Below are 10933 nucleotides of genomic sequence, written 5' to 3' on the forward strand. Positions count from 1 at the left end.
TTTGATTTGATATGGCTCATTTGGGGACATACAGCTTCACCCCCAGCCTTGTGAGCTTTTCTTCGTAGGTCAGACAGGACGCGGCTCACAGGTCCTGGGTCTCTGGGGCTCCAAGGGTACGCACCCATGTTAAGCAGCCCCTGCTTCGGTCATCACAGAGGCATCGGGGTGCCCGTTCCCCTCTTGGCTGGTGTAGGGGATCCTGGCCAGGATGACCCAGAGTTCCTCTCTGCCCCTGGCAGCTGGGACATCTTCAGAGGCCGTAGAAGTGCTTCTCAGCCAGACGCCCAGGCGGCCCTCTGAGGCACGCACCTCCCGGGTGGTCTGCTCCCGTACTTGCCATTGTCACAGAAGCTCAGAGTGGGAGGGGCTTGGGAGCCATCTGTAGGCCTTTCTGGAAGACCTGCCTGTGAGGGGACCTCCTCAGACAGCCCATTCTCCCTGGGGGGCAGCTCTGGTAGGAGAAGGTCTCAGACCCCATTGTGCCCGGTTCTGTCCTCTGAAGACACCTGAAGCCTCCCTGTCTCCGTTTCCTTCAGCTAGGCAGCCCTTATCTGAAGTGCTCGGGAAGATCTGGGTATGAATCCAGCTTCAGTCACTTAGCTATATGACTTTGGACAAGTCCCTTAAGGTATAAAGGAACAAATGTTTATTAAGTACCTCTGTGTGCCTGGCACTGTGCTATGCGCTTTACAAACATTTTCTCATTTGATCCTCACAACCACCCTGGGAGGTAGGTGCTGTTATTATCCCCATTTATGGGTGAAGACACCTCAGATGGAGATTACATGACTTGCCCAGGGTCACACGACTACTAAGTGTCCGGCTGGATTTGAATGCGGGTCTTCCTGACTCTATCAACTTCAGCACTAGCTATCTTGAGCCAACCTTCAAGCACTATGTAAGTGCCTGTTATTATTTATTGGGTAGAATATTTGAGGCCCTTCACCGTGCTGTCGGCGTGTCTGGCTTCAGCCCCCCTCGCCCTCCTTTTAATCCCCCTGCCTCTCCTCTGCCCGGGCTTAGCAGTGGTCTAGTAGGCCGGTGACTTGTCTGCAGTCACACCGTAGGGAGGGGCTCCTTCCCCTGGATCGAAGGTTGGGGCTCTAGTGGGCAGAATCCTCGAGAACAGTCAGCAGATCTCGTTCATTCGCCCCTGCCAATTAAGAATCGATGATCATTAGGGCTGGATGTGGCTCCTTTAGGAAGGCATGGATGCATTAGACTGCCCTACCTGGAGTCAGGCCTTGGGTTCAGATTCTGGCTCTTCCACTTTCTGCCGGTGCAACCACCTGTCTCAGCCTTGGTTTCCTCACCTCTAAAATTAGAGTATTAGATCAGATTCCTTCCAGCTCTCGGTGTACTATTTCGTGTTGTGTGTTGGTTTTAGGTGTTTGTATCTTACACACAGTGGATGTTTAACAAATACTGCACACAGGAGGTGTTTAATAAACAGTTACTATATAAATGGAAGTTTACCTTTGCTCAAAATAAAAATCCTTGGTTCTTTGATTTGGCAAACAAGTTTGTTAATGTTTTAAAGCATTTAAGGAGCCAACTTTTCCAGATCTCCAGCAGGTCTCTGAACAACTGCAATGCACATTACAGATTGAAAACTAGAACTCTTTATTAAGCACCTCAGGTGGTTTGTGTTTTTCAGAGCAGGTCATCTAAAGACTTTGGTGACCTAGCCTGAGGTTGTTTATGAGCAAAAGGAGCCCTGCGGGTCATCTGACACCTTTGTTTCATAGATGACAAAACAGAGAGGGACCCTGACTTCACCACAGTCACAGGGCTTCAGTAAGAACCAGCAGTGCAGGTTTTCAGGGGATTTGCAATCTCCACTTTGACCCCAGCCCCCCTCAACTCCCAGTACGTGCTGAGTGCTTTACCGTTCATTTGTACACACCAGTGTGTGTTCATCCAAACTCCCTCCTTACTGTGTCTGAGGGGTGGTTGTATGGGCCCGGGGGGTGGGCAGTGCCAGGACTACAGTGGGGAGGAAGTTCACTCCACAAAGCGCTGGAGCCCTGCTGAGGAGGGGGGCAGCATTTGTGCCTGACCCTGGGCCAGCCTGGGGGTCCCTGAGCTGGAAGGAAGTGCCCAAGACCTGTTGTACAGGCTCCATTTCCTTCCCAGTTCTGCCTGAGTGGCCAAGGAGCCCTTGCCTGGCCAGCCCCAAGGTCCCTGGGAGGGCGGGAGCCGAGAGGCAGGAACCATGGCCTCCCTTCCTGCTCCAGCTGGGAGCAGCCCAGTCAGCAGTGTAGCCAGCCGCCCTTTGGGAAAGTGGGATTTTCCAAGGGCTTGATCTTCTGTGAGGGGCAAGGGTGCAGCCTCTTCTGTCTGTGACATCCACGGCCCTTCCCAGGCTGGCTGCACCCAAACTCTCATCCCCCCTTGCAGATCTTTCGTCTCTGCCGTTCCCACTGCCCGAGATACAGTTATCCACATCCCAGACCTAGCCCAACCCCCCGCCCCAGTCTTCCCTGATTGGACATTGGGCTGCAGTGGCAGGAGCTCTGGGTTTGAATTCTGCCCCTGCCCTTTGCTGGTTGTGCGGCCCTTGGACCAAGATATTTCAGTCCTTAATCGAGGGGCATTTACTCAGCTCCTCCCACATTCCAGGCACTGTTCAAGGCTTTGTAGACACCAGGACAAAAAGGAAATAATCCCTTTCCAAATGGGGCCTGCTCTAGGTGGCCCCAGAACAGAGATGTGAAGGACGGGGCAGGGGGCTGGCCAGAGCTTCTCTGCTGTCCAGACCAGTTCTGAGCCCCAGCCACGTCCTCACTGGGCATCTTCAAGCAGAGCCTGACTGCCTGGGTTGGGTTCCCAGGAGAGGGTCTGGGGGCCCACTGGGCTGGACTGGATTGGTGATGTCAGACTCAGAAATGAGGGCCGCTAAGCCTCCCGAGGCTGTCTGCAGACTGCGCGTTTATTAGCATCATCTTTGTTGTATCCTATTTTTATTTTATTTCCCAATTATGTTTTAATCTGCTCCTTTGACCCCTGGACTTGCCCTCCACAATGAGATTTAGAGATTCATCTCAGCGCATTGCGTTGGGCTGACGCACAGTAGTCTCTGTGAATCTCCCTCCATCGGTGGTTGACCGTCTCTGTTTCCCTGCGTGCTCAGGTGGTGGTGCCCACACGCGTCGGGCAGGCCTATGTCTATGAATCGCCCAAGCCCGAGCAGGACGAGTATGACATTCCGAGGCACCTCTTGTCTTCGGGGACCCAGGAAATCTACGACGTCCCCCCTGTCAGGGGCCTGCTCCCCAGCCAGTACAGCCAGGAGGTGAGGATGCCTGGGTTTGGGGAGGGACGCGGAAGGAGGAGGGCTCCTTCCCCAGGGGGGTCCCCTGCATTTCCAGTGCTCAGCCTCCACTCCCTAGCATCTTCCAATTCTTTACGCCCCTGGGGACACGCCTGCCCTCACCCCTAGTCAGCAGTGACCGGGGCTGTGGGGGGCATGCAGCAGCAAGAGGGCGCTGCCATAACCGTGGGCTTTCTCCTGGCAGGTGTACGACACTCCCCCCATGGCTGTCAAGGGCCCCAACAGCCGTGACCCGTCCCTGGACATCTACGACGTGCCTCCCAGCGTGGAGAAAAGCCTGCAGCCGCCAAACCACCATACGGTGAGTGAGCCTGGGTGTCATTTGCATCATCCCCCTCCCAGCAGGCCACATCTTACTCGTGTGGGCCCCATGAGGATTTAGAGCTGTCTGGTACCTGTTGGACAGGGGATCTTGCAGAGAGGGAAACTGAGGCCAAGAGCAGGGAAGTGATTACTCGGGATGACAAAGGTAGTGAGCCTGAGGGGGTGAGCAGCCCTGCCTCAGTCCTTCCTCCCATGTACGTACATGTACCATGTACATGCCTGTACCTTGTACACACACCCTCTCCAGGCACACCACACATATCCCTCTGCATGCGCATGCATACATGTCCAGGTGTGTCCATGAAGTTCCCTTCTCACGACCATGGCCCCCTGACCTTTGGCGTGGTGGGGCCTTCGGTGACCCCCGCCATCTGGAATGTGTGCTCAGACCTGGGATTTCCCGAAAGGGCGGGACCCTGACGGTCTCTCCCCTCCCCTTCCAGGTATATGATATTCCGCCATCTGTGAGCAAGGATGTGCCCGATGGACCCTTGCGGGAAGAGACCTATGATGTGCCCCCTGCCTTCTTGAAACCCAAGCCCTTCGACCCCGCCCGGCACCCACTGATCCTGGCGCCCTCGCCCATCCCTGCCACAGACCCGTACCCGGCTGATGATGTCTACGATGTCCCCCCACCCGCCGGCAAGGGTGCCCCCGCCACAGCCCCTTCCCAGGAGATCTATGACGTGCCTCCTGGCCTGCGCAAGCTGGGCCCCGGCCCCCCGGGTTCTGTGTATGATGTTCCTCGGGACCTGGCTCTCGCCGGCAGCCGGGCCGCTTCTCTGGAGGCTGACGGGGAGGGCGTGTACGACATACCGCCGCAGGCCGACCGTGAGCCCCGGGCCGACGGCAAGCGTCTGTCGGCCTCGAGTACGGGCAGCACCCGCAGCAACCTGTCCTCCTCTTCCCTGGACATGGTCCCGGTGAAGGAGACGGCCGCAGGTAGGGAGCCGCTGCCCATGGACCTGGACGCCGCCATGGAGATGCTGGCCAAGCTGCAGCACGGCGTGAGCGTGTCCGTGGCCCACCTCATGTCCTTCGTCAGCGGCAGCGGCTGGCGGGACCCTGAGCTGCTGGAGCCCCAGATCCCCAGCCTGCAGGCTGCCGTGGGGGAGGTGAAGGGCGCAGTGCGGGAACTGTTGGAGTTTGCCCGAGGGGCTGTGGGCAACGCCGCCCACTCCACGGACCGTGCCCTGCACGCCAAGCTCAGCAAACAGCTCCAGAAGATGGAAGACGTGTACCAGACGCTGCTGGCGCACAGCCAGGCCTTGGACAGCTGCCAGTGGGCCCTGAGCTCGCTGGCGGTGGGGGGACAGCCCCCGGGAGCGCCCGACAACCTGGACCGCTTTGTCACGTGCTCCCGAGGCGTCCCCGACGACACCAAGCAGCTGGCTTCTTTCTTGCACGGTAATGCTTCGCTGCTCTTCAAAAGGACAAAACCGTCCAATGGGGCTGGCCCCGAGGTGGGGAGCCAGCTGGCGCCTCCCCCTGGCCACTTCCCCCAGCCCCCTCCACCCCCCACCACCGGTACCCCCTCAGACAAGGCCAGCAGCATCCAGTCGAGGCCTCTGCCCTCCCCTCCCAAGTTCACATCCCAGGACTCCCCAGACGGGCAGTATGAGAACAGCGAGGAAGGCTGGATGGAGGATTATGACTACGTTCACCTGCAGGTAGGTGGGCGTGCTGGGGGGCCAGGGGGCCAGGTTCGAGGGAAGCAGGCCAGTGAGCTTGGTGAGGCCCAGGAGACCGGCGTGCTCTCCTGGCGCCCCAGAACGAAGGGGAAGCTGTGTGACTCAGGGGTCACATAGGCAGAGCCTTCGCTGAGAGCCAGGGTCAGGACAGAATTGTGAAGTGAGACATTCCCAAGCCTCGTGGTGTCCTGGGAACATCATGGGCTTGGAGAGTTTGGACCTGGCCCAGACCAATGCCTTCTCTCGCTCCCTGCCCGCTCCTCTCCTCCTCCCTCTCTCTTTTGCCCTGCCTCGTTCCCTTCTCTCCCCTCCACCTTGTATCTGCTGTACTCTTACTTCATATTCTGTGTTCCTGTCCTTCCTCATCCCTCTTCCCTCCCTCTCCTTGTCTTTCCCTTCTCTCTAAAACAAATTGCTTCACCCTAGAGCCAGGCCTGCAGGGTGGTGGCTGACCGGCTCTCATCCCTCACAGGGCCTGGGGGCCTCGGAGGGACGGACAGCGCGGGGTGATTGGTGTTCCATTAGCCAGGAGGCCAGCTGGGTCCCCAGACAGCCCCCTGAGATGGTGGCAGGGAGGGCGCTGGGCCACTCTGGGCTGCTTGTGTGCAGCCAGGCTGGGAGTTAGCGATGTCAGAAGCCAGGATTCTGGGCTCTTCTGAGTCTATTCAGCATGCTTCTGTGGAGCATGCTGAGTACTGTGCTCTGGGATAGAGTCAGAAGGGTCCCTGCCCCCATGGATCCTTACTGACTTCTTTAGGGCTGTCTCCCTGCTTCTATCTCCTGCTTCCTCCGCGCTGATTCCCTTAATTGTTCACCCCGTTCCCTCTTCAGATCAGCTTGTGTTGGGCTGTGTGGGGGAAGGTCTTGGCAACCAGGAGCCGAACTGAGCACACCCAGCACCCTGCCGTCAGCCTGGACCCCCTCTCCAGCTCTGGGCTGGCCCCTCTCTCCTGAGGACAGAAGGGTAGAAGCCCCAGGATAAGGCCCTTTGCTCTTTTCCCCCCCAGCAGGGGTTGGGAAGGAGACTCCCTTGAGGTCCCTGAGGCTGAGGGAAGCCGGGGAATTCCACCCCTCTAGGGTAGGACCTGCATGGGGAAAGGTTGGGAAAACGTCATTGGGTTTTTCCCCAGTGCAGACTCCATTGTGGGCTGCCGTCGCCCCCTTGTGGGCACACAGTGGACTTCACGTTCCTCGCCCAGACAATGCTCCTCTTTTGTGTGGGCAGGGCATGTGTTTATCAGCCCTGCCGGGCTAGACTTCTAACCTTGGTGTGCGCAGAGGACAGGGGCCTGGGCACCCAGGCAAGGGGCTGAGAGGAACCCCCATCCTAATTGTGTCCGTCTGCCTCACTCCCTCCTAGGGAAAGGAAGAATTCGAGAAAACCCAGAAGGAGTTACTGGAGAAGGGGAGCATCGTTCGGCAGGGGAAGGGACAGCTGGGACAGCAGCAGGTGAGTGGCCGGGCTCTTGCCCCTGCACACCTGCCCGGCCCTGCAGGGACCACAGGGACACCTTTCTGTAGCAAGTTAAAATGTGCAGAGCCCTTTCTCCCAGAAGGACAGTGAGTCTTATCCACATATTACAGGTAAAGGAGCTAACCTTTGTAGGAACGAGTGGCTAGCCCAGGGTCACACAGCTGCTGGGCTCAGAATCACCCCAGACCCACATCTCCAGGCCAGAGGCCCTTGCGCTCTTTCAAACTGCCACCCTGATATATGCAGGCTAGAAAGAGAAAGGGTGTCCAGCAGGTGCCCCGGCCTGAGCTGCAGTGTGACCTTGGGTGGCTTAGAATCTTCATCTATGCAGTGGGGGCATTGATGCCTGCCCTGTCTGTGCCAGAATTTTGGTCAAGATGAGGTGATGGTTGTGAAAGGGCTTTGAAAGTGTTCATCTGCCAGTCATAGGTGTTAAATTGGTGGTAGGAACCTGGGTCTGGCCCCAGAGCCCCTTCCAAGACGAGCCTTTTCAGAATGCCCCCAGCCATCTGGTGGTTTTGCTCTTTTCCTTCCAGCTGAAGCAGTTTGAGCGGCTGGAGCAGGAGGTGTCCCGGCCCATCGATCACGACCTCTCCAACTGGACGCCCTCACAGCCCCTGGCCCCGGGGCGGCCCGGGGGCCTGGGTCCCTCGGACCGGCAGCTGCTGCTTTTCTACCTGGAGCAGTGCGAGGCCAACCTGACTACCTTAACCAATGCTGTGGATGCCTTCTTCACTGCCGTGGCCACCAACCAGCCCCCCAAGATCTTTGTAGCCCACAGCAAGTTTGTCATCCTCAGCGCCCACAAGCTGGTGTTCATCGGCGACACCTTGTCCCGCCAAGCCAAGGCCCCAGACGTCCGGAGCCAGGTCACCCACTACAGCAACCTTCTGTGCGACATGCTTAAGGAGATCGTGGTGACCACCAAGACGGCGGCCCTGCAGTACCCCTCCCCCACGGCCGCCCAGGACATGGTGGACCGCGTGAAAGAGCTGGGCCAGAGCACTCAGCAGTTCAGGCGGGTCCTGGGCCAGCTGGCCGCGGCTTGAGGAGGCCTAGCCCGGGCCTGGTTCAGGGACCGTGGGGGGGGGGTGGGGTGGGAGCTATAGGTGTTTAGTGACTCAGTCCACAGGGTGTAGGGGGAAATCAACTCCCTGTGGCCACAGACTGTAAATGAATGTGTACATATTTAAAAAGAAACAAACCACAGGAATCAAGAGGTCTAACTCAGACTGGGAGGTCTGACAAGAGACTGAATCTGCTGCCCCCCACCTCTCTCTCTGGACTAGAGGAGGAGCACGGAAGGCATGGCCTCTCCCAGTACAGGTGTGAACCCCCTGTGTTCTAAGCAGCTGGGAAGGAGCAGAGAGAAAACACTAAAGAACTATTTTTCATTATTGATTTTCCAATCATTTGACTAATGGTCTACATTTAAATAAAAAAAACAACAACAACAAACTAAAAGGACCCCAACCTTGTCTGTGAGTGAAGTGTGTAAGAAGGCAGCTTGTGCATCCTCCAGAATGAGGTGGGATGAGACGGGAGCCCTGGGACAGGAGGAGGCTCCATCTGATTCCAGGATCATGGGCGTAGGACCTTAATGGCCCGCTTCCATTTCAGTATCCCCAGACTGAAGCCAGGCAGGTTAAGTCATCCAAGGTCACCCAGGGAGACAGTAGCAAGTTGGGATTTGGGTCCGGGCCCCCTGACTCCCCAAATACCTCTCCTTCTACCTGCCCAGCACCTGGGGGAAACAAAGGAAGCAAAAACTTCCAGAGGGAAAGGCTTGAAAAACACTGCCATCAACATACCCTGTTCTTTCTTTTGAAGAAATAAATTCTGGGGCAGCTAAGTGGCGCAGTGGATAGAGCACCGGCCCTGAAGTCGGGAGGACCTGAGTTCAAATGCAGCCTCAGACCAAACACTTGACACTTAGTAGCTGTGTGACCCTGGACAAGTCACTTAACCCCAATTGCCTTATTAAAAAAAAATAAATTCAGTAAAGTTGGTGAAAGTTTATGTCCCCACCACCCCCGTCTCCTGCCAGCATTTCCCCCAGTATGGGCACATGGCAGGAATAGAAGCCAAAATTGAGGCCCTACAGTGGGCGAATGGCTAAGGTCCCCTGGGTGCAGCTTGGGAGGTGGGGAGCCTGCTAGCTCGACAAAGGTTGGCCTTTGACTCTAGGTGGGTATTGTGTTCATTTGAGGTGTCCTGGGAAAGCCCCAGGCAGGTGGGGACCATAAGACCCGTGGCCACACACACACACACACACACACACACAGACCTACAGTGGTCTTCAGGTCTGGCTGTTAGGGTGTAAAATGAGACTGTTGGAGAACCTGGGGCAGAGACTGGCCGTGAACATGGCAGACACCCCCCAAACCATCCTCACACAGTGATTTTAACCCTGGCTTGCGTGTGCCCCCTTCCCTGCACCCTTTACCTTGATCATTAGCTTGCAGGGCACAGGAGGGGCTGCATGGAGCCTTTGAATTAGACCCGAAAGCTCAGGTGTCAGTCCAAAACTGAGCTAAGTGTCATAGGCCTGGAGTTGGGAAAACCTGAGTTTGAATCTGGCCTTAGACACTCCCTAGCTGTGGGACCCTGGGCAAGGCACTTAACTTCCGTTTGCCTCTGTTTTTCCTCAGCTGTAAAGTGGGGGTCATAACAGCACCTTCCTCCCAGGGTTGGTGTGTGGATCAAATAAGATAATCTCTAAAGTGTTTAGCGTAGTGGCTGGCACACAGCAGGCAGTCTATGGATGCTTATTCCCTTTCCCTTATCCATAAACATGAACACCTATATACCAGGTACTCTTGGGCTTAAAGGGGCTCACAGTATATAGATATTTGCAAAGGGAATTTGGGGGTGGGGGGCAGGTAAGGGGAAGGCAGTAACAACTGAAGGAATCAGAAAAGTTTCAATGTGGAAAAATGGTGATGATGGAGCCACCCACAAACATGGGATTACCAGGCAGCACAGTGACCCTGCCCACTGCCCCAGAGCAAAGGCTGAGTCCAAAACCCATTCCCCTGAAGACGCAGGCTCTGGGCCCAGCTCTGCCACTGAGCTCCCTGCCTGACCTTGGCTAAGTCCCTTCGCCTCTGTTGGCCAGACTCTGCTGCTTTGGGTGAGCCAGGGCCTCCAGGGCAAATTGAAGGGCTGAAGGCAAAGCAGCTAGCTTTGGTAAGTTTGGGGGGCCCCAGGCACAGCAGCTGTCATCAGCTATAGTTGGCAAGATCAGCTGTAACAGAAGTGCTTCCCACCAAAGGCTCCAGACCGGGGCAGTGTATGGAACAGTCCCTCGTCCTAGCTCTGGGCTCCAAGGACGCTCTCCGACCACGAGGCCCACTTGGTTCTCTGCCCACCACCCTGACCGCCAGAAACACCATCCTGGGATCCATGTGACCCAGCCCTGTGCCTCCTCCAGCAGCTGGCTACAGCAGCTGTTCGCTCTAGTGTTAATGGCTCCGTTTGGGAGGGCAGGGACGTGGGCACAACACGGCGGGCACCTGTGCCCTCCACAGAGACACCCTGTCGGCAGCTGCCTATCTCTGCGCTAATTCCCCTCCTCCCCTCAAATACTGTTCTCAGAGTGTGGGGGATGCTATGCCAGCGGTACAGCTGATACAGGCTAAATGCAGAGAAGGCAAGGGAGACAGGGAAGGTTGTACTTCAGTAAACGCGAAATGTGTATTTAGAGAGACATGTGTGTACGCATGTACAGTGTATACTTTCATAGCATGTATAGTTTTTTGTTTTTGTTTAATTTTAATTAATTTATTTATTTTTAGTTTTCAACAATCACTTCCGTAAGCCTTTGAGTTTTAAATTTTCTCCCCCTCCCTCCCCACCTCCCTCTCCAAGACAGCATGCAATCTGATAGGCTCTACATCTACATTCCGATTAAACATATTTTCACATTAGTCATATTGTAAAGAAGAATTACAACCAATAGGAGGAACCACAAGAAAGAAGAAATAAAACAAAACAGAAGAAAAAAAAAGAGCAAATAGTATGCTTCCATCTGCATTCACACGCCATAGTTCTTTCTCTGGACGTGGATAAGCATGTGTGTTTTTACACACATATGCATATTTACTT

At 55.9% G+C, this 10933-nt stretch overlaps 1 protein-coding gene across 3 annotated transcripts in view; it reads left to right on the forward strand.

The window, feature by feature from the left end:
* BCAR1 (BCAR1, Cas family scaffold protein) overlaps nt 1-8294 on the forward strand; it is a 107288-nt gene extending 98994 nt beyond the window's left edge. For all 3 annotated transcript variants that reach the window (XM_027843252.1, XM_027843251.1, XM_027843250.1), the window contains exons 3-7: nt 3137-3298; nt 3522-3638; nt 4105-5331; nt 6713-6802; nt 7363-8294. In XM_027843252.1, the coding sequence (XP_027699053.1) occupies nt 3137-3298; nt 3522-3638; nt 4105-5331; nt 6713-6802; nt 7363-7875 (2109 nt within the window). In that variant the 3' untranslated portion in view covers nt 7876-8294. The remainder of the gene's footprint in view (nt 1-3136; nt 3299-3521; nt 3639-4104; nt 5332-6712; nt 6803-7362) is intronic.
* Nucleotides 8295-10933: the final 2639 nt, after the last annotated feature.

Source organism: Vombatus ursinus, unplaced genomic scaffold (genome assembly GCF_900497805.2).
Source record: "Vombatus ursinus unplaced genomic scaffold, bare-nosed wombat genome assembly UNPS02014900.1, whole genome shotgun sequence".
In the NCBI taxonomy this organism is placed as follows: Eukaryota; Metazoa; Chordata; class Mammalia; order Diprotodontia; family Vombatidae; genus Vombatus; species Vombatus ursinus.